Source organism: Oncorhynchus masou, unplaced genomic scaffold (assembly GCF_036934945.1).
Source record: "Oncorhynchus masou masou isolate Uvic2021 unplaced genomic scaffold, UVic_Omas_1.1 unplaced_scaffold_781, whole genome shotgun sequence".
Classification (NCBI taxonomy): Eukaryota; Metazoa; Chordata; class Actinopteri; order Salmoniformes; family Salmonidae; genus Oncorhynchus; species Oncorhynchus masou.
The window spans coordinates 164,714-190,199 of record NW_027014279.1 but is presented as its reverse complement, the minus strand read 5'-3'; the positions used below and the strand labels follow the sequence as shown (position 1 = coordinate 190,199).

Below are 25,486 nucleotides of genomic sequence, written 5' to 3'. Positions count from 1 at the left end.
GCTGCAGCTGTACATAGTCCATCTGTAAATAACCCACCCAATCTACCTACCTCATCCCCATACTGATTTTATTTACTTTTCTGCTCTTTTGCACACCAGTATGTCTACTTGCACATCATCATCTGCTCATTTATTTATCACCCCAGTGTTAATCTGCTCAATTGTAATTATTCGCTCCTATGGCCTATTTATTGCCTACCTCCTCATGCCTTTTCCACACACTGTATATAGACTTTCTTTTTTTCTACTGTGTCATTGACTTGTTTGTGTCATTGGCTTGTTTATTGTTTATTTCATGTGTAACTGTGTTGTTGTCTGTGTTGTTGTCTGTGTCACACTGCTTTGCTTTATCTTGGCCAGGTCGCCTACCTGGTTAAATAAAGGTGAAATAAAAAAAGATGTCTTCTGCGTCTCCTTATAGACCCGTCTGTCAGCATTTGAAGAGTGTAACACACACACTGTAGTCATTTAGCAGACGCTCTTATCCAGAGAGACTTACAGGAGCAATGAGAGTTAACTGCCTTGCTCAAGGGCACATCGACAGATTTTTCACCTAGGCGACTAGGGGATTTAGTTGTGGTGTCAACAACTGTGAATGGAAGAACCCTTTTGGGGAGAATAATTTAAACTCTATCAACAATATGTTTTACACAGTATGAAGTAAATGGAAAATGTCATTGTTAAAAATGTGGCAAAATGTAAAGAGAGAGCTGTTGAGAGAGCTGTTGAGAGAGCTGTTGAGAGAGCTGCTGAGAGAGCTGTTGAGAGTGCTGCTGAGAGAGCTGCTGAGAGAGCTGCTGAGAGTGCTGTTGAGAGTGCTGTTGAGAGTGCTGCTGAGAGAGCTGTTGAGAGTGCTGTTGAGAGTGCTGTTGAGAGTGCTGTTGAGAGTGCTGTTGAGAGAGCTGTTGAGAGAGCTGTTGAGAGAGCTGCATACTGTGTCAAACATATTGTTGATGGACTTTCAATTATTCTCGTCAAATGGGTTCCTCAGCTGTTAACCGCTGCACTACAGCGCCACCCTGTGGTGCAGATCAGTACTGAAGCTGTGTCAATCAGCCCAGTTCTATAGAGGTTGAATGATCACGCCAAAACAAGTTCTCACAGTCTCTTGTCAGAATTAGACATTCATCCATGTTTCTCACACGTGAAATTTCGAAATGGTTTCAAATGTCAAATTTTGAAGTGCCCGGTTAAGGTTAGGCATTGATTCTGAATTATAAAGTTTAGACGTTAATTAACTCAGAATGGTTAAGGTAATGTTAAGCTTTGTGATAGGCTTCGAACAAAAATGTCAAAAACAACTTTCCATCACTGGATTGAAACATGCAACCAGAGGATCCAGAGGCAGACGTCCGTCCCCGTCCCCAGAGCCCCAGAAAAACCTACTTGAAGGTTAGACGGCTCACTCCTGTAGTGGTGGGTTTCCACGTCATCCCCTGATGCCCTCAGACACGGACGGACGTGGAATACTGACTTGTATCACGTGTGACCTGGCTGCATGCCAAGCAAGTAGACCTTCTTTCAACGGTGTTATTTATCGGAATATAGACGTAAAAACAGAAGGTTTCTTTTCACAGATTTTCACAGAAAAGGGACCCCAGTCAGTAACACTGTTCAAATCATTTAATGGCAACACAAAACAAGTAGGCTTTACAATTCAAGCATCGTTAAAATGAAGGAATAACAACATCAGCAAGTAGGATATACAGTAGCAGAACGGCTGAAGCAGAACACCATTTTCACCTCAGAATCTTCACAGACGATACAGGACAGAGACAGAGTCATAATGGTTATTAACACAATTAGCATGTTGGTTCTACTGAGACACATCCTCATTTTCCTTCATCAAGAAAACTGATGTTGTTTAGGGATTCACTTTTGTCTGAAGGATTTGAGTAGCCTGATCGCCAGTCTGTTCTTGCCTTCTTGACAACTATATATGGACTGGTCTTGTTTGGCTTGACGATGACAAGCTAGGAATTGACACTACACTATAGTAAAGCAAAAATAAATGTTTAAAAGGCTTTAAACATTTGGTCTTTTTTACTAAAAGCTGATATCACAGCTTCATCTCTTTGGCACAGAGGAGAAAATATGGAAAAAAAACAGCTCTGACACTGAACTGAGCTCAACAACACTATGTACAAAAGGTCATGTAAAAAATGTTATAAATATGTCTACAACCATAGACACTATGTACATCTTTACACTGTAACATGGACTGTCTGTTCTCCTCTGTAGTTTACTCACACGTGGCTGTCAGGGGAGGCTGCTGAGGGGAGGATGGCTCATAATAAAAGATGGAACTGCGCATATTGAACGGTTTCCATGGTTTCCATGTTTTTTGATGTATTTGAAACCATTCACTGATTCCACTTTAGTCATGACCACCTGTGATTGGTATGTATAATGTCGACTTGGGTTCAAATATGATTTGTTTTCCCTACAAATGCCTTAGCTGGGCTTGATGGAGCTTGCCTGGCACAATGAAACCAATGGAATAATCCCAAAAGTGCAAACACTCAATCTAATCGAATACTCAAAGTATTTGATGGAAAAAAACACTATGTGAGCCATTTATCCTCCCCTCACCAGCCTCCTCTGGTGGTCAGTGGGCACAGCATGGTTGGGGTCAATTCCATTTGTATTTATATCAATTCAGAAAGTTAACCTCATTAAGAAGCATTGAAGAGAACTGGAATGTCAGTGTTCTTCCTGAATTGACTGGAATTCAAATGGAATTGACCCCAACCCTGGGGCACAGCGCTGTGTTCTGCTGGTGGTGGTGTGAGGTCTTAACCTCAGCCTCCCTCCCTCTCTCATTCCCTCTTCCTCAGTACGATGTAGATGAGACCACTGACCAGACACAGAGGGAAGGACACCCAGGCCAGGATGTAGGCAAAGCCAAACGCAGCATCCTCTTCCCCATCCGGACTCATTACCGTGTAGATTATAGCTCCACACATCACAAACAGACCTGGAGAGAGGGGGAGGAAAAGAACAGATGAGAGAGAGAGAGCAGGGAGGGACAGAGAGAGACGAGAGAGAGAGAGAGAGAGAGACAGAGAGACAGAGACAGAGAGAGAGAGAGAGAGAGAGAGAGAGCAGGGATGGACAGAGAGAGACAGAGACAGAGAGAGAGAGGAGACAGAGAGAGAGAGGAGACAGAGAGAGAGAGAAAGAGGGAGGGACAGAGAGAGAGAGAGAGAGAGAGAGAGAGAGAGAGAGAGAGAGAGAGAGAGAGAGAGAGAGAGAGAGAGAGAGGGAGAGAGAGAGAGAGAGAGAGAGAGAGAGAGAGAGAGACAGAGAGACAGAGACAGAGAGAGAGAGAGAGAGAGAGCAGGGATGGACAGAGAGAGACGAGAGAGAGAAAAGGGAGGGACAGAGAGAGAGAGAGAGAGAGAGAGAGAGAGAGAGAGAGAGAGAGAGAGGGACAGAGAGAGAGAGAGAGAGAGAGAGAGAGAGAGAGAGAGCAGAAAAAAGGCATTGCTAGTTTTATCCAATTTCATCCAAGTTGACACACCTAATATTTTGTAACAGACTTGGTTAAGCTCTATATTGGGGAGGGGCTGAATCTGCTAGTTTCCATGCCCGTGTGCAGAAAATGCATTTTTGAATCCAGCCACCTCTACCCACTAAAGCAAATTGAGTTAGATATCTAGCACAAGATGTAGTTTGGTTCCAACTAAGAGATTATGACAGTAAACTAACCCTCATAGGAAGGCACCTAACTTTGAGGAAGTTAACCAACCCTCATAGGAAGGCACCTAACATTGAGGAAGTTAACCAACCCTCATAGGAAGGCACATAACTTTGAGGAAGTTAACCAACCCTCATAGGAAGGCACATAACTTTGAGGAAGTTAACCAACCCTCATAGGAAGGCACATAACTTTGAGGAAGTTAACCAACCCTCATAGGAAGGCACATAACTTTGAGGAAGTTAACAACCCTCAGGAAGGCACATAACTAACAATGAAGGCACATAACTTTGTAAACCAACCCTCGTAGGAAGGCACCAAACATTAACCAACCCTCATAGGAAGGCACATAACTTTGAGGAAGTTAACCCCCTCATAGGAAGGCACATAACTGAGGAAGTTAACCAACCCTCATAGGAAGGCACAGTTAACCAACCCTCATAGGAAGGCACATTTTGAAAGGGACGTTACATTGAGGCAGTAAACCAACCCTCATAGTAAGGGACCAAAAATTGAGACAGTAAACCACACCTCATAGTATAGGACCTAACACTGAGATAGTTAACCAACCCTCATTTTAAGGGACCTAACACTGAGACAGTTAAACAACCCTCATTTTAAGGGACCTTCCATTGAAATAGTAAACCAACCCTCGTAGTAAGTGACCTAACACTGAGACAGTTAACCAACCCTCGTAGTAAGGGACCTAACAGTGAGATAGTTAATCAACCCTCGCAGAAAGGGACCTAACACTGAGATAGTTAACCAACACTCATAGTATAGGACCTAACACTGAGACAGTTAACCAACCCTCGTAGTATAGGGCCTAATACTGTGACAGTTAACAAACCCTCGTAGTAAGGACCCTAACACTGAGATAGTTAACCAACCCTCGTAGAAAGGGACCTAACACTGAGACAGTTAACCAACCCTCATAGTATAGGACCTAACACTGAGCCAGTTAACCAACCCTCATAGTAAGGGGCCTAATACTGAGACAGTTAAACAACCCTCGTGGTCACATGGGGCCGCCTCCCACTTTGACCTGAGCTATAACATGTCTGTCTTTTACAGATTCAGTTTTCCCCCAGATCATTTTCCTGCCTGGGTGGTAAGCCCCGCAGAACAACATCCAATCCCTCTTCTCACCAACATTGTTAGTTGACACCAATATAAGACAAATTTGTATAAACCGGGGGACCCGGCTAGATTAGACAATCGGGGCGATGTGATGTGATACTCACTGGCCAACAAGACCAACAACTTTATGAAGTGTCTATGTAGGCCTTTATGAAGAGGTTATGAAGGATTCATTAAGCCTTAGAAGTGGTCGTACTCACTGGCCAACAAGACCAACAACTTTATGAAGTGTCTATGTAGGCCTTTATGAAGAGGTTATGAAGGATTCATTAAGCCTTAGAAGTGGTCGTACTCACTGGCCAACAAGACCAACAACTTTATGAAGTGTCTATGTAGGCCTTTATGAAGAGGTTATGAAGGATTCATTAAGCCTTAGAAGTGGTCGTACTCACTGGCCAACAAGACCAACAACTTTATGAAGTGTCTATGTAGGCCTTTATGAAGAGGTTATGAAGGATTCATTAAGCCTTAGAAGTGGTCGTACTCACTGGCCAACAAGACCAACAACTTTATGAAGTGTCTATGTAGGCCTTTATGAAGAGGTTATGAAGGATTCATTAAGCCTTAGAAGTGGTCGTACTCACTGGCCAACAAGACCAACAACTTTATGAAGTGTCTATGTAGGCCTTTATGAAGAGGTTATGAAGGATTCATTAAGCCTTAGAAGTGGTCGTACTCACTGGCCAACAAGACTAACAACTTTATGAAGTGTCTATGTAGGCCTTTATGAAGAGGTTATGAAGGATTCATTAAGCCTTAGAAGTGGTCGTACTCACTGGCCAACAAGACCAACAACTTTATGAAGTGTCTATGTAGGCCTTTATGAAGAGGTTATGAAGGATTCATTAAGCCTTTATAAGTGGTCGTACTCACTGGCGAGGATCTGGAAGACGGCGGTGAAGAAGAAGCGTCCTCCTTTGACCAGGGTGAAGAGCTGACACATGAAGAAGACCAGAGAGAAGAGGCAGAACAGCACTGACAGGACCATGAGGGCCTGAACCGCCTGGATCCAGTCTGCAGAGAGGAGACAGAGGAGGTCTAACATGACATACAACCAGAGGAGGTCTAACATGACATACAACCAGAGGAGGTCTAACATGACATACAACCAGAGGAGGTCTAACATGACATACAACCAGAGGAGGTCTAACATGACATACAACCAGAGGAGGTCTAACATGACATACAACCAGAGGAGGTCTAACATGACATACAACCAGAGGAGGTCTAACATGACATACAACCAGAGGAGGTCTAACATGACATACAACAAGAGGTCTAACATGACATACAACCAGAGGAGGTCTAACATGACATACAACCAGAGGAGGTCTAACATGACATACAACCAGAGGAGGTCTAACATGACATACAACCAGAGGAGGTCTAACATGACATACAACCAGAGGAGGTCTAACATGACATACAACCAGAGGAGGTCTAACATGACATACAACCAGAGGAGGTCTAACATGACACACAACCAGAGGAGGTCTAACATGACATACAACCAGAGGAGGTCTAACATGACATACAACCAGAGGAGGTCTAACATGACATACAACCAGAGGAGGTCTAACATGACATACAACCAGAGGAGGTCTAACATGACATACAACCAGAGGAGGTCTAACATGACATACAACCAGAGGAGGTCTAACATGACATACAACCAGAGGAGGTCTAACATGACATACAACCAGAGGAGGTCTAACATGACATACAACCAGAGGAGGTCTAACATGACATACAACCAGAGGAGGTCTAACATGACATACAACCAGAGGAGGTCTAACATGACATACAACCAGAGGAGGTCTAACATGACATACAACCAGAGGAGGTCTAACATGACATACAACCAGAGGAGGTCTAACATGACATACAACCAGAGGAGGTCTAACATGACATACAACCAGAGGAGGTCTAACATGACATACAACCAGAGGAGGTCTAACATGACATACAACCAGAGGAGGTCTAACATGACATACAACCAGAGGAGGTCTAACATGACATACAACCAGAGGAGGTCTAACATGACATACAACCAGAGGAGGTCTAACATGACATACAACCAGAGGAGGTCTAACATGACATACAACCAGAGGAGGTCTAACATGACATACAACCAGAGGAGGTCTAACATGACATACAACCAGAGGAGGTCTAACATGACATACAACCAGAGGAGGTCTAACATGACATACAACCAGAGGAGGTCTAACATGACATACAACCAGAGGAGGTCTAACATGACATACAACCAGAGGAGGTCTAACATGACATACAACCAGAGGAGGTCTAACATGACATACAACCAGAGGAGGTCTAACATGACATACAACCAGAGGAGGTCTAACATGACATACAACCAGAGGAGGTCTAACATGACATACAACCAGAGGAGGTCTAACATGACATACAACCAGAGGAGGTCTAACATGACATACAACCAGAGGAGGTCTAACATGACATACAACCAGAGGAGGTCTAACATGGAGGTCTAACATGACATACAACCAGAGGAGGTCTAACATGACATACAACCAGAGGAGGTCTAACATGACATACAACCAGAGGAGGTCTAACATGACATACAACCAGAGGAGGTCTAACATGACATACAACCAGAGGAGGTCTAACATGACATACAACCAGAGGAGGTCTAACATGACATACAACCAGAGGAGGTCTAACATGACATACAACCAGAGGAGGTCTAACATGACATACAACCAGAGGAGGTCTAACATGACATACAACCAGAGGAGGTCTAACATGACATACAACCAGAGGAGGTCTAACATGACATACAACCAGAGGAGGTCTAACATGACATACAACCAGAGGAGGTCTAACATGACATACAACCAGAGGAGGTCTAACATGACATACAACCAGAGGAGGTCTAACATGACATACAACCAGAGGAGGTCTAACATGACATACAACCAGAGGAGGTCTAACATGACATACAACCAGAGGAGGTCTAACATGACATACAACCAGAGGAGGTCTAACATGACATACAACCAGAGGAGGTCTAACATGACATACAACCAGAGGAGGTCTAACATGACATACAACCAGAGGAGGTCTAACATGACATACAACCAGAGGAGGTCTAACATGACATACAACCAGAGGAGGTCTAACATGACATACAACCAGAGGAGGTCTAACATGACATACAACCAGAGGAGGTCTAACATGACATACAACCAGAGGAGGTCTAACATGACATACAACCAGAGGAGGTCTAACATGACATACAACCAGAGGAGGTCTAACATGACATACAACCAGAGGAGGTCTAACATGACATACAACCAGAGGAGGTCTAACATGACATACAACCAGAGGAGGTCTAACATGACATACAACCAGAGGAGGTCTAACATGACATACAACCAGAGGAGGTCTAACATGACATACAACCAGAGGAGGTCTAACATGACATACAACCAGAGGAGGTCTAACATGACATACAACCAGAGGAGGTCTAACATGACATACAACCAGAGGAGGTCTAACATGACATACAACCAGAGGAGGTCTAACATGACATACAACCAGAGGAGGTCTAACATGACATACAACCAGAGGAGGTCTAACATGACATACAACCAGAGGAGGTCTAACATGACATACAACCAGAGGAGGTCTAACATGACATACAACCAGAGGAGGTCTAACATGACATACAACCAGAGGAGGTCTAACATGACATACAACCAGAGGAGGTCTAACATGACATACAACCAGAGGAGGTCTAACATGACATACAACCAGAGGAGGTCTAACATGACATACAACCAGAGGAGGTCTAACATGACATACAACCAGAGGAGGTCTAACATGACATACAACCAGAGGAGGTCTAACATGACATACAACCAGAGGAGGTCTAACATGACATACAACCAGAGGAGGTCTAACATGACATACAACCAGAGGAGGTCTAACATGACATACAACCAGAGGAGGTCTAACATGACATACAACCAGAGGAGGTCTAACATGACATACAACCAGAGGAGGTCTAACATGACATACAACCAGAGGAGGTCTAACATGACATACAACCAGAGGAGGTCTAACATGACATACAACCAGAGGAGGTCTAACATGACATACAACCAGAGGAGGTCTAACATGACATACAACCAGAGGAGGTCTAACATGACATACAACCAGAGGAGGTCTAACATGACATACAACCAGAGGAGGTCTAACATGACATACAACCAGAGGAGGTCTAACATGACATACAACCAGAGGAGGTCTAACATGACATACAACCAGAGGAGGTCTAACATGACATACAACCAGAGGAGGTCTAACATGACATACAACCAGAGGAGGTCTAACATGACATACAACCAGAGGAGGTCTAACATGACATACAACCAGAGGAGGTCTAACATGACATACAACCAGAGGAGGTCTAACATGACATACAACCAGAGGAGGTCTAACATGACATACAACCAGAGGAGGTCTAACATGACATACAACCAGAGGAGGTCTAACATGACATACAACCAGAGGAGGTCTAACATGACATACAACCAGAGGAGGTCTAACATGACATACAACCAGAGGAGGTCTAACATGACATACAACCAGAGGAGGTCTAACATGACATACAACCAGAGGAGGTCTAACATGACATACAACCAGAGGAGGTCTAACATGACATACAACCAGAGGAGGTCTAACATGACATACAACCAGAGGAGGTCTAACATGACATACAACCAGAGGAGGTCTAACATGACATACAACCAGAGGAGGTCTAACATGACATACAACCAGAGGAGGTCTAACATGACATACAACCAGAGGAGGTCTAACATGACATACAACCAGAGGAGGTCTAACATGACATACAACCAGAGGAGGTCTAACATGACATACAACCAGAGGAGGTCTAACATGACATACAACCAGAGGAGGTCTAACATGACATACAACCAGAGGAGGTCTAACATGACATACAACCAGAGGAGGTCTAACATGACATACAACCAGAGGAGGTCTAACATGACATACAACCAGAGGAGGTCTAACATGACATACAACCAGAGGAGGTCTAACATGACATACAACCAGAGGAGGTCTAACATGACATACAACCAGAGGAGGTCTAACATGACATACAACCAGAGGAGGTCTAACATGACATACAACCAGAGGAGGTCTAACATGACATACAACCAGAGGAGGTCTAACATGACATACAACCAGAGGAGGTCTAACATGACATACAACCAGAGGAGGTCTAACATGACATACAACCAGAGGAGGTCTAACATGACATACAACCAGAGGAGGTCTAACATGACATACAACCAGAGGAGGTCTAACATGACATACAACCAGAGGAGGTCTAACATGACATACAACCAGAGGAGGTCTAACATGACATACAACCAGAGGAGGTCTAACAACATGACATACAACCAGAGGAGGTCTAACATGACATACAACCAGAGGAGGTCTAACATGACATACAACCAGAGGAGGTCTAACATGACATACAACCAGAGGAGGTCTAACATGACATACAACCAGAGGAGGTCTAACATGACATACAACCAGAGGAGGTCTAACATGACACCAGAGGAGGTCTAACATGACATACAACCAGAGGAGGTCTAACATGACATACAACCAGAGGAGGTCTAACATGACATACAACCAGAGGAGGTCTAACATGACATACAACCAGAGGAGGTCTAACATGACATACAACCAGAGGAGGTCTAACATGACATACAACCAGAGGAGGTCTAACATGACATACAACCAGAGGAGGTCTAACATGACATACAACCAGAGGAGGTCTAACATGACATACAACCAGAGGAGGTCTAACATGACATACAACCAGAGGAGGTCTAACATGACATACAACCAGAGGAGGTCTAACATGACATACAACCAGAGGAGGTCTAACATGACATACAACCAGAGGAGGTCTAACATGACATACAACCAGAGGAGGTCTAACATGACATACAACCAGAGGAGGTCTAACATGACATACAACCAGAGGAGGTCTAACATGACATACAACCAGAGGAGGTCTAACATGACATACAACCAGAGGAGGTCTAACATGATGATACAACCAGAGGAGGTCTAACATGACATACAACCAGAGGAGGTCTAACATGACATACAACCAGAGGAGGTCTAACATGACATACAACCAGAGGAGGTCTAACATGACATACAACCAGAGGAGGTCTAACATGACATACAACCAGACATGTTACAACCACATGAGGTCTAACATGACATACAACCAGACTGTTAACATGACATCCAAAGGCTGTATCTAACATGACTGTACATAGAGGCTTTTGGATAACATGACATAACCAGAATCTAACCCACAATCTAATCTAACATGACATACCTAATCTATTCCACTAGAGCTAGGATCTAACATGACATACCTAACACAGGCTAATCTAACATGACATACTAACCAGAGGAGGTCTACATGACATACAACCAGAGGAGTTATTCCACATGACTTACAACCAGAGACTGTTAACATGACACAACCAGAGGAGGTCTAACATGACATATAACCAGAGGAGGTCTAACATGACATGACAACCAGACAGGCTAACATGGGACATACAATCAGAAGTGTTATTCACAGGCTACAACCAGAGGAGGTCTAACATACATTCAACCAGAGGAGACAACAGACATACAACCAGAGGAGGTCTAACATGACACACAACCAGAGGAGGTCTAACATGACAGACAATTCAGAGGAGGCTAACATGACATACTGTTATTCCAGGCTAACATGACATACAACCAGAGGAGGTCTTATGACATACAATCAGAGCTGGGATCCTCAACTGTTATTCCACCAGGCTGGGATCCAACTCAGACTGTTATTCCACCAGGCTGGGATCCACCTCAGACTGTTATTCCACAGGCTGGGATCCACCTCAGACTGTTATTCCACAGGCTGGGATCCACCCAGAGGTTATCCAAGGCTGGGATCCAACCAGAGGAGTTAACATGACATACAGGCTGGGATCCACCTCAGACTGTTATTCCACAGGCTGGGATCCACCTAACTGACATACAACCAGAGGAGGTCCAACAGACATTATTCCACAGGCTGGGATCCACCATGACATTATTCCACCAGGCTGGGATCCACCTCAGACTGTTATTCCACAGGCTGGGATCCACCACAGACTGTTATTCCACAGCCTGGGATCCACCACAGACTGTTATTCCACAGGCTGGGATCCACCTCAGACTGTTATTCCACAGGCTGGGATCCGCTCTTTGCAGCTGTTGCAAGAGCACTTCATGCATTGGTGGTTGCAAAAACAATGATTGATAGGCAGCTTAAACTTCTTCAATTCAACCGTTATTGGGTTAAAATACATTGGTGAACAGCAATCCACAACAACCACAATCCGTACGGCTCAAATAACTAAATGAGAGGGCAGCAATGTGATTCACACCAGATGGCTAACATGACATATCATTAATAAGTGATATCAGTATCACCGTGACATACACCACTGCTGTCATCCTGACCTCCAACCGTTTATTCAGGTTGGATCATCATTGGATACAACCAGAGGAGTCGCACCATTGGAAGACAGTTTGGACTGTAGGCTAACAAAATCCCATTCCTGCTCTTTCCCCATGATCCATCAAACCCATTTGGTGTGTCATCATAGTGGTCTTGACATCATAGTGGTCTCTGACATCATAGTGGTCTCTGACATCAACCAGTGGTCTCTGACATCAGAGTGGTCTCTGACATCAACCAGAGTGGTCTCTGACATCAACCAGAGTGGTCTCTGACATCATAGTGGTCTCTGTCTTGTGGTCAGACTCACTCAGACGGAACAAATTTAAACTTGCACCTTTTTTCAAAGCTAATTTGAATATCATTGAGAAAACAGAACGGTGTCAAAGATTTTGTTACACAAACAATCCTTTCTGAATTTAAAAGTAATCCTAGAAGTAATCATTTAGTTTACCAAAATGATCTGTAATCTGATTACAATGTTTTTGCTGGTAAAGTTACAGATTACAGTTAGTTTTTTTGTAATCTGTTACTTGTACCGGATTGAATGTAAGCTTTCACTCCCCAACGCTGCATATAACCTAACCTGATTTATACATAACATAAAGTAGCACAACATATCAAAACATGAACACCTAACTCCTGATAGGTGGCAGGCTGGTTTACTCTCTAACCTAATCTACAGTGCCTGTAAAGCACTTTGTGACAAATGTTGCTGTAAAATGGGCTATATGAATGAATTTGATTGGCTGATTAACTGATAACAGAGCTGGAGCTGTCATCATGTAAAATCTCATTATTTGATAGAGATTGGATGAGAGTGTTGGCTACAAAAACAGAATGCAGTATCACTATTGTCCTCTAGCTGGATAGTGATAGTTTGACCTCTAGGTAGATAATGATAGTTTGACCTCTAGGTAGATAATGATAGTTTGACCTCTAGGTAGATGATGATAGTTTGACCTCTAGCTGGATAGTGATAGTTTGTCCTCTAGGTAGATAATGATAGTTTGACCTCTAGGTAGATAATGATAGTTATTCCTCTAGGTAGATAATGATAGTTTGACCTCTAGGTAGATAATGATAGTTTGACCTCTAGGTGGATAATGATAGTTTGACCTCAGCTGGATAATGATAGTTTGACCTCTAGGCTGGATAATGATAGTTTGGCCTCTAGCTGGATAGTGATAGTTTGTCCTCTAGGTGGATAATGATAGTTTGACCTCTAGGTGGATAATGATAGTTTGACCTCTAGGTGGATAATGATTGTTTGACCTCTAGGTGGATAATGATTGTTTGACCTCTAGGTGGATAATAATAGTTTGACCTCTAGGTGGATAATGATAGTTTGACCTCTAGGTAGATATGCATGATAGTTTGAAAAACTCTAGGTGGATAATGATGGTTTGACCTCTAGGTGGATTGTTTGACCTCTAGGTGGATAGTGGATAGTGCTACCAGAGACGGTAGAAAAGCAAGAAACCCCACACCCTCATGTTGTCTGGTGGGGGCGGGGCCACTCTGGTCTACTTATTGGCCGGCAGAGGGATCATTCCCCAGGGCCTGACATCTCACTGGCTCATGTTTTCTTGTTGGAGACCAGAGCAAGCTTTCCCCATCTGGTGTGAGATATTATGGAGGAACAGTCAGCATGCAGATATTATGACAGATATATTTGGAGGATATTATGGAGGAACAGTCAGCATGACAGAAGCATCTATGGAGGAACAGTCAGTCATCAAAGCATGATAGATATTATGGAGAAACAGTCAGTCAGCATGACAGATATTATAGAGGAACAGTCAGCATGAGATATTATGGAGGAACATCAGTCAGCATATTATGGAGGAACAGTCATGTGGTCAGATACTATCAGAGGAACAAATTTAAACTTGACCTTTTTTCAGATAATTTGATATCATTGGAAAAGTCAGAATGTCAGATATTATGTAAACAGTCAGCATGCCAGATATTATGGAGGAACAGTCAGTCATCATTTAGATATTATAAAGGAACAGTCAGCATGACAGATATTATTGAGGAACAGTCAGCATGACAGATATTATTTTGAACAGTTACTTGTACAGATTGAATGTAAGCCTTCACTCCCCAACATGCATATAACCAGATATTATGGAGGAACAGTCAGTCAGCATGACAGATATTATAACATGAACAGTCTAGCATGCCAGATATTATGGAGGAACAGATTTAGTCAGCATGCCAGATATTATAGAGGAACAGTCAGTCAGCATGCCAGATATTATAGAGGAACAGTCAGTCAGCATGGCAGATATTATGGAGGAACAGTCAGTCAGCATGACAGATATTATAGAGGAACAGTCAGCATGAGATATTATGGAGGAACAGTCAGTCAGCATGTCATATTATAGAGGAACAGTCAGTCAGACATAGATATTATAGAGGAACAGTCAGCATGTCAGATATGGAGGAACAGTCAGTCAGCATAGATAAGTCAGCATGCCAGATATTATGGAGGAACATGCTAGTCAGCATGACCTCTAGGTATTATGATAGGAACAGTCAGTCAGCATGCCAGATATTATAGTAGAACAGTCAGTCAGCATGACAGATATTATGGAGGAACCTCAGCATAAGATAGTTTGGAACAGTGGATAATGATATTTGACCTCTAGGAGGAACAGTCAGTCAGCATGCCAGATATTATGGAGGAACAGTCAGTCAGCATGACAGATATTATGGAGGAACAGTCAGTCAGCATGCCAGATATTATAGAGGAACAGTCAGTCAGCATGCCAGATATTATTCTAGGAATAAGATAGTCAGCATGCCTGATATTATGAGGAACAGTCAGCATGACATATATTATAGAGGAACAGTCAGCATACAGATATTATGAGGAACTCTAGGTACAGATATTATGGAGGAACAGTCAGCTAGGTATAATGGATGGAACAGTCAGTCAGCATGCCTGATATTATAGAGGAACAGTCAGTCAGCATGACCAGATATTATAGAGAACAGTCAGCAAGACAGATATTATGGAGGAACAGTCATTCAGCATGCCAGATATTAAGGAGGAACAGTCAGTCAGCATGCCTGATAGAGGGAGAGGAACAGTCCTGACATCTCACATGATGATATTATGGAGGAACAGTCAGCATGACAGATATTATGGAGGAACAGTCAGTCAGCATGACAGATATTATGGAGGAACAGTCAGCATGCCAGATATTATGAGGAACAGTCAGTCAGCATGACAGATATTATGGAGGAACAGTCAGTCAGCATGACCAGATATTATAGAGGAACAGTCAGTCAGCATGACAGATATTATAGAGGAACAGTCAGCATGCCAGATATTATGGAGGAACAGTCAGTCAGCATGACAGATATTATGGAGGAACAGTCAGTCAGCATGACAGATATTATGGAGGAACAGTCAGTCATGACAGATATTATGGAGGAACAGTCAGTCAGCATGACAGATATTATGGAGGAACAATCAGTCAGCATGACCGATATTATGGAGAAACAGTCAGTCAGCATGACAGATATTATAGAGGAACAGTCAGCATGCCAGATATTATGGAGGAACAGTCAGTCAGCATGCCAGATATTATGGAGGAACAGTCAGCATGACAGATATTATAGAGGAACAGTCAGCATGACATATATTATGGAGGAACAGTCAGCATGAAGATATTATGGAGGAACAGTCAGCATGCCAGATATTATGGAGGAACAGTCAGTCAGCATGCCAGATATTATAGAGGAACAGTCAGCATGACAGATATTATAGAGGAACAGTCAGTCATGACAGATATTATGGAGGAACAGTCAGCATGACAGATATTATAGAGGAACAGTCAGTCATGCCAGATATTATGGAGGAACAGTCAGTCAGCATGACAGATATTATAGAGGAACAGTCAGTAAGCATGCCAGATATTATAGAGGAACAGTCAGTCAGCATGCCAGATATTATAGAGGAACAGTCAGTCAGCATGCCAGATATTATAGAGGAACAGTCAGTCAGCATGACAGATATTATGGAGGAACAGTCAGTCAGCATAAGATATTATGGAGGAACAGTCAGCATGCCAGATATTATAGAGGAACAGTCAGTCAGCATGCCAGATATTATAGAGGAACAGTCAGTCAGCATGCCAGATATTATAGAGGAACAGTCAGCATGACAGATATTATGGAGGAACAGTCAGTGACAGCATGAGGAACAGTCAGTCAGCATAAAAGATATTATGGAGGAACAGTCAGCATGCCAGATATTATGGAGGAACAGTCAGCATGACAGATATTATGGAGGAACAGTCAGTCAGCATGCCAGATATTATAGAGGAACAGTCAGTCAGCATGACAGATATTATGGAGGAACAGTCAACAGATCAGTCAGCATGCCAGATATTATGGAGGAACAGTCAGTCAGCATGCCAGATATTATAGAGGAACAGTCAGTCAGCATGCCAGATATTATAGAGGAACAGTCAGTCAGCATGACAGATATTATGAGGAACAGTCAGTCAGCATAAATATATTATGGAGGAACAGTGATTCAGATATTATAGAGGAACATCAGCATGACAGATATTATGGAGGAACAGTCAGTCAGCATGCCAGATATTATAGAGGAACAGTCAGCATGACAGATATTATGAGGAACAGTCAGTCAGCATAAAGATATTATGGAGGAACAGTCAGCATGACAGATATTATGGAGGAACAGTCAGCATGACAGATATCATAGGTGGAACAGTCAGTCAGCATGACAGATATTATAGAGGAACAGTCAGTCAGCATGACCAGATATTATAGAGGAACAGTCAGTCAGACAGATATTATGGAGGAACAGTCAGTCAGCATGCCAGATATTATGGAGGAACAGTCAGTCAGCATGCCAGATATTATAGAGGAACAGTCAGTCAGCATGACAGATATTATGGAGGAACAGTCAGCATGACAGATATTATGGAGGAACAGTCAGTCAGCATGACAGATATTATGGAGGAACAGTCAGCATGCCAGATATTATGGAGGAACAGTCAGTCAGCATGACAGATATTATGGAGGAACAGTCAGTCAGCATGACCAGATATTATAGAGGAACAGTCAGTCAGCATGACAGATATTATAGAGGAACAGTCAGCATGACAGATATTATAGAGGAACAGTCAGTCAGCATGACAGATATTATGGAGGAACAGTCAGTCAGCATGACAGATATTATGGAGGAACAGTCAGTCAGCATGACAGATATTATGGAGGAACAGTCAGTCAGCATGACAGTTATTATGGAGGAACAGTCAGTCAGCATGACAGATATTATGGAGGAACAGTCAGTCAGCATGACAGATATTATAGAGGAACAGTCAGTCAGCATGACAGATATTATAGAGGAACAGTCAGTCAGCATGACAGATATTATGGAGGAACAGTCAGTCAGCATGACAGATATTATGGAGGAACAGTCAGTCAGCATGACAGATATTATGGAGGAACAGTCAGCATGACAGATATTATGGAGGAACAGTCAGTCAGCATGACAGATATTATGGAGGAACAGTCAGCATGACAGATATTATAGAGGAACAGTCAGCATGGCAGATATTATAGAGGAACAGTCAGTCAGCATGACAGATATTATGGAGGAACAGTCAGTCAGCATGACAGATATTATGGAGGAACAGTCAGTCAGCATGACAGATATTATAGAGGAACAGTCAGTCAGCATGACAGATATTATGGAGGAACAGTCAGTCAGCATGACAGATATTATGGAGGAACAGTCAGTCAGCATGACAGATATTATAGAGGAACAGTCAGTCATGACAGATATTATAGAGGAACAGTCAGCATGCCAGATATTATGGAGGAACAGTCAGTCAGCATGACAGATATTATGGAGGAACAGTCAGTCAGCATGCCAGATATTATGGAGGAACAGTCAGTCAGCATGCCAGATATTATGGAGGAACAGTCAGCATGAAGATATTATGGAGGAACAGTCAGCATGACAGATATTATGGAGGAACAGTCAGTCATGACAGATATTATAGAGGAACAGTCAGTCAGCATGGCAGATATTATAGAGGAACAGTCAGTCAGCATGACAGATATTATGGAGGAACAGTCAGTCAGCATGACAGATATTATGGAGGAACAGTCAGCATGACAGATATTATGGAGGAACAGTCAGCATGACAGATATTATGGAGGAACAGTCAGTCATGACAGATATTATAAGAGGAACAGTCAGTCATGACAGATATTATAGAGGAACAGTCAGTCAGCATGCCAGATATTATGGAGGAACAGTCAGTCAGCATGACAGATATTATGGAGGAACAGTCAGTCAGCATGACAGATATTATGGAGGAACAGTCAGTCAGCATGACAGGTATTATGGAGGAACAGTCAGTCAGCATGACAGATATTATGGAGGAACAGTCAGTCAGCATGACAGATATTATAGAGGAACAGTCAGCATGAAGATATTATGGAGGAACAGTCAGCATGACAGATATTATGGAGGAACAGTCAGCATGACAGATATTATAGAGGAACAGTCAGTCATGACAGATATTATAGAGGAACAGTCAGTCAGCATGACAGATATTATAGAGGAACAGTCAGTCAGCATGACAGATATTATGGAGGAACAGTCAGTCAGCATGACAGTTATTATGGAGGAACAGTCAGTCAGCATGACAGATATTATGGAGGAACAGTCAGTCAGCATGACAGATATTATATAGGAACAGTCAGCATGACAGATATTATAGAGGAACAGTCAGCATACCAGATATTATGGAGGAACAGTCAGCATACCAGATATTATGGAGGAACAGTCAGTCAGCATGACAGTTATTATGGAGGAACAGTCAGTCAGCATGACAGATATTATGGAGGAACAGTCAGTCAGCATGACAGATATTATAGAGGAACAGTCAGCATGACAGATATTATAGAGGAACAGTCAGCATGACAGATATTATAGAGGAATCGTGAGCTCATGTGGGAAAAGCCTGCTCATGCAGTAGAGGAAAGGCACTTAGACAGACAGGAACCGTGTCCACTTCTTTCAATGGTCAACGGTCTGAGTAAAACATGCTCTTTATCCACCATCTCTGGTACTAGTGTCTTGGACAAACCTTCGTTGCTGGCAGAACTGCAGTGATGTCCTGCGTCAGTAGTGAGACAGCTGTACCACAGATCAGTGCTCTTGGTTCCTCCTACAGTCCAGGCCTGGAACACAACACAATGCATGTAAACGACACACCCACAACACAATGGATATAAACAACACACCCACAACACAACACAATGCATGTAAACGACACACCCACAACACAATGCATGTAAACAACACACCCACAACACAACACAATGCATGTAAACAACACACCCACACCCACAACACAATGCATGTAAACAACACACCCACAACACAATGCATGTAAACAACACACCCACAACACAACACAATGCATGTAAACAACACACCCACAACACAACACAATGCATGTAAATGACACAACACAACACAACACAATGCATGTAAACGACACACCCACAACACAATGAATGTAAACGACACACCCACAACACAACACAATGCATGTAAACGACACACCCACAACACAACACAATGCATGTAAACGACACACCCACAACACAATGCATGTAAACGACACACCCACAACACAACACAATGCATGTAAACGACACACCCACAACACAACACAATGCATGTAAACGACACACCCAAAACACAACACAATGAATGTAAACAACACACCCACAACACAACACAATGAATATCTTTCTCCCCTCTCTCTCCAGATGAAATCTCGCTTCTTGTGACGGCCGGCCGCCCAACAACCTGCCCGCTTGACCCTATCCCCTCCTCTCTTCTCCAGACCATTTCCGGAGACCTTCTCCCTTACCTCACCTCGCTCATCAACTCATCCCTGACCGCTGGCTACGTCCCTTCCGTCTTCAAGAGAGCGAGAGTTGCACCCCTTCTGAAAAAACCTACTCTCGATCCCTCCGATGTCAACAACTACAGACCAGTATCCCTTCTTTCTTTTCTCTCCAAAACTCTTGAACGTGCCGTCCTTGGCCAGCTCTCCCGCTATCTCTCTCAGAATGACCTTCTTGATCCAAATCAGTCAGGTTTCAAGACTAGTCATTCAACTGAGACTGCTCTTCTCTGTATCACGGAGGCGCTCCGCACTGCTAAAGTTACTAACTCTCTCTCCTCTGCTCTCATCCTTCTAGACCTATCGGCTGCCTTCGATACTGTGAACCATCAGATCCTCCTCTCCACCCTCTCCGAGTTGGGCATCTCCGGCGCGGCCCACGCTTGGATTGCGTCCTACATGACAGGTCGCTCCTACCAGGTGGTGTGGCGAGAATCTGTCTCCTCGCCACGCGCTCTCACCACTGGTGTCCCCCAGGGCTCTGTTCTAGGCCCTCTCCTATTCTCGCTATACACCAAGTCACTTGGCTCTGTCATAACCTCACATGGTCTCTCCTATCATTGCTATGCAGACGACACACAATTAATCTTCTCCTTTCCCCCTTCTGATGACCAGGTGGCAAATCGCATCTCTGCATGTCTGGCAGACATATCAGTGTGGATGACGGATCACCACCTCAAGCTGAACCTCGGCAAGACGGAGCTGCTCTTCCTCCCGGGGAAGGACTGCCCGTTCCATGATCTCGCCATCACGGTTGACAACTCCATTGTGTCCTCCTCCCAGAGCGCTAAGAACCTTGGCGTGATCCTGGACAACACCCTGTCGTTCTCAACTAACATCAAGGCGGTGGCCCGTTCCTGTAGGTTCATGCTCTACAACATCCGCAGAGTACGACCCTGCCTCACACAGGAAGCGGCGCAGGTCCTAATCCAGGCACTTGTCATCTCCCGTCTGGATTACTGCAACTCGCTGTTGGCTGGGCTCCCTGCCTGTGCCATTAAACCCCTACAACTCATCCAGAACGCCGCAGCCCGTCTGGTGTTCAACCTTCCCAAGTTCTCTCACGTCACCCCGCTCCTCCGCTCTCTCCACTGGCTTCCAGTTGAAGCTCGCATCCGCTACAAGACCATGGTGCTTGCCTACAGAGCTGTGAGGGGAACGGCACCGCAGTACCTCCAGGCTCTGATCAGGCCCTACACCCAAACAAGGGCACTGCATTCATCCACCTCTGGCCTGCTCGCCTCCCTACCACTGAGGAAGTACAGTTCCCGCTCAGCCCAGTCAAAACTGTTTGCTGCTCTGGCCCCCCAATGGTGGAACAAACTCCCTCACGACGCCAGGACAGCGGAGTCAATCACCACCTTCCGGAGACACCTGAAACCCCACCTCTTTAAGGAATACCTAGGATAGGATAAAGTAATCCTTCTCACCCCCCCCCCCCTTAAATGATTTAGATGCACTATTGTAAAGTGGCTGTTCCACTGGATGTCATAAGGTGAATTCACCAATTTGTAAGTCTTTCTGGATAAGAGCGTCTGCCAAATGACTTAAATGTAAATGTAATATAAACGACACACCCACCACACAACACAATGAATGTAAATGACACACCCACAACACCATGAATATAAACAACACACCCACAACACAATGAAAATAAACAACACAACACAATGAATATAAACGACGCACCCACAACACAACACAATGAATATAAACGACACACCCACAACACAACACAATGAAAATAAACAACACCACACAATGAATTGTAAACGACACACCCACAACACAACACAATGAAAATAAACAACACAATGAATATAAACGACACACCCACAACACAATGAATATAAACGACACACCCACAACACAATGAATATAAACTACGCACCCACAACACAACACAATGAATATAAACGACGCACCCACAACACAACGAATATAAACGACGCACCCACAACACAACACAATGAATATAAACGACGCACCCACAACACAAGACAATGAATACAAACGACGCACCCACAACACAAGACAATGAATACAAACGACGCACCCACAACACAACACAATGAATATAAACGACACACCCACAACACAACACAGCATTACGCATAGAACACCCAGCCACATCCATAGACTCTGTTTCAGTAGACGACACACTGATATCACACACAGATGCACTTGGCTGCAGTAAGAAAGCCATCTCCATCTATGCCCATTCAACATAGCCTAGATATACGTGTTAATTACTTCTAAGCAAGATCACTTATTGGGTTCTCAGCTGCTTACAATGATCTTTTGTCGCTAAGCAGTTGTTAGCTAGAATGCTAACGCTCATTGATATAATCTTTTGCAAAGCCAAAGAGCCATTTTACTGGTTGAAGTTGAAGTGTTTTGTAAAGTGTAAAGCAGTTGATTTGCGACAAGGACACAAACATTATATTAAGCAGGACATTCATACGAGTCTTAAAATCCAATTCTAATCCCAAGGGAGTGTGAAATGCACTCGTAAGCATCATGTAATTCAGGCTTGTTTTGCTGTTGTTCTATACCAATTCTGCCTTGTTCTGCTGCTGTTCTATACCAATTCTGCCTTGTTCTGCCACCACCTTGTGTGCAGCAATGTTTGGAAACACAGAAAGGGGTCTATAGTCTGTATTTAAAACACAGAACACCCAGACACATCTATGATACAGCCTTAAAACACAGAACACCCAGACACATCTATGATACAGCCTTAAAACACAGAACACCCAGACACATCTATGACACAGCCTTAAAACACAGAACACCCAGACACATCTATGATACAGCCTTAAAACACAGAACACCCAGACACATCTATGACACAGCCTTAAAACACAGAACACCCAGATACATCTATGATACAGCCTTAAAACACAGAACACCCAGACACATCTATGATACAGCCTTAAAACACAGAACACTAAATGAACTCAACTCACACGCAAAGGGTGTGTTTACACAGGCAGCCCAATTCAGATATTTTTGGGCAAATAATTGATCCCAAAGATCCGAATTGGGCTGCCTGGGTAAACACACCCACTCACAAGAACCCCCCCCCCTCCCACCACCACCACCACAACATGTGCATAGCCCGCTAAAAGTAGGACAACTGGTTCCCAGGTCCATTGTAAAACTACATACACCCATCACCACACACAGGTTCAAATAGTATTTGTTTACTTTCTAAAACTTTTGCTTGATCCAGCTTGTCTAGACACAATGGAACCAATCACATTATATAGTGTAGTCCCAAAAGTGCAAGCAACCACACCCATCTGGCGTGATTCAGGTTCAGTCAAATGCTGAAATATTTGAACCCAGATCTGACACATCAGTTAATTGAAGCGACCCTGCCCTGTCCCAGATGGTTAAACAAGCCTGGATAGCCCCTATTGACTACACTGACACACACACACACACACACACACACACACACACACACACACACACACACACACACACACACACACACACACACACACACACACACATCACACACACACACATTATAGTACACACAACACACATAGTGCTATAGTACAGTAGGCAGCAATATCATAGCTACTCACATTGTATTATAGTAGGGTATAGACAACAATATCATAGTTACTCACATTCTATTATAGTAGGGTATAGACAACAATATCATAGTTACTCACATTGGCAATTGTTGAGACAAACAGTAAGACCAGGATGATGAGGTGCAAGATGAGCACTCCGAGCAGGATGAGCAGCATTTTCTGATAGATCTGCACGTGGGGACAAACACACAGGAACCACAGTTATCAGACCAGAGGTCTACCGTACTGATTCAGCATCAATTATTTGAAGTGGTACTTCATATTGACACCAGGTGGCGCCATTTCCACATTTACACATCAAACCCAAATGTTTACTTCAAATTGAAAAGTATGAATCCCGTAACATTGGAGTGGATAAAAGCACGGAGTTAGAGGAATGTCCCAACAATGTAAAATATTTACAACCAATTAAACACGTACATCAATATTATTCATGCAGCAGAGAGCACATCCTTGGGAAAAAATACAATATATAATCAACAACAGTCGCACTCTACTTAGAAAGTTTCCATACACGTTTTGAAACGACAAGTGAGTAGCCGAGTTGAGATATAAAACGAAATGCAAATCAATGCATGATCAAAACAGCTCGATATGCCTGTGGAGAACTCCACCAACGCAGCTCGGTTGTGCGCCTGTCTGGAGTGGACCGTTATTTACTAGACAAAATGAAACGATGAGTCGTTCAAGAATTCTACAAACTCCCCCCAAAAACTATTCGATTACAATTATTAAAAATAAATTCGAATAATTGATGAAAACGCAGCTGTGGGCCAATCAGATGAAAATAAATAAATCCAACTTGATTAAACTCCAAGAATAAAGCGGATACATTCCGTTAGTGGGAGGAGGAGAAATGAAATCAATAAAACTATCGGGATATTCATCCTTTGAAAGAAAAAAGAAGAAAAAACGGTAAATTAAGATTCCATATTGTATCAACTTACAGAAAGCAACGGCTGTGGTAAATTTCCCTTTAAAAATGAGTGTCAATGAGTTGAAGGAGTTGAAGCGATCCCAGCTAGTGCACAGATCCCGCTGTAGATACTAGAAGCACTATTCCAGATGTACCACAGCCACACGCACGCTTTTCTTTACGCGAGAACACCGCCCTACGCACGTCGGTTCGTCACTGCAGCTAGGCTCCCGCTCCAACTATTATTTGGGAACTGTTTGTTTTCCTGAACTATACAGCAGGCTAAAGGCTGCTACCAACCCCACAGTGGTATTCAGGGGAAACGTTCCTTGGAAATTGCTTCGCCAGTGTGTCGTTGTAGATGACATTTTAACAAGGCTGGTTGGAGTGGAAAATAAACAAATTGGTCTCTTTTCCATAGGCATTTAATTTGTTATTCCCACACTGCTGTAAAATCCTTCACCAAAAACACTCTTTGTAGGGACAGAAAACTAAACACATCAACTATCTAATTTCAGTGTTCTTATTTGATCTATCACCATGTCA

General features: G+C 43.3%; 1 protein-coding gene across 1 annotated transcript; it reads right to left on the bottom strand.

Annotated features, from left to right (window-relative positions):
* Positions 1–1,608: 1,608 nt before the first annotated feature.
* LOC135537448 (peripheral myelin protein 22-like) lies at positions 1,609–25,183 on the bottom strand. The gene is made up of 5 exons (XM_064963608.1): positions 24,972–25,183; positions 24,103–24,192; positions 19,580–19,673; positions 5,714–5,854; positions 1,609–2,977 (listed from the first exon to the last, which is right to left on the bottom strand). Exons 2-5 carry the CDS (start codon positions 24,178–24,180, stop codon positions 2,820–2,822), a joined length of 471 nt encoding a protein of 156 aa, XP_064819680.1. The 5' UTR covers positions 24,181–24,192; positions 24,972–25,183; the 3' UTR covers positions 1,609–2,819.
* Between the last annotated feature and the right edge of the window lie 303 nt (positions 25,184–25,486).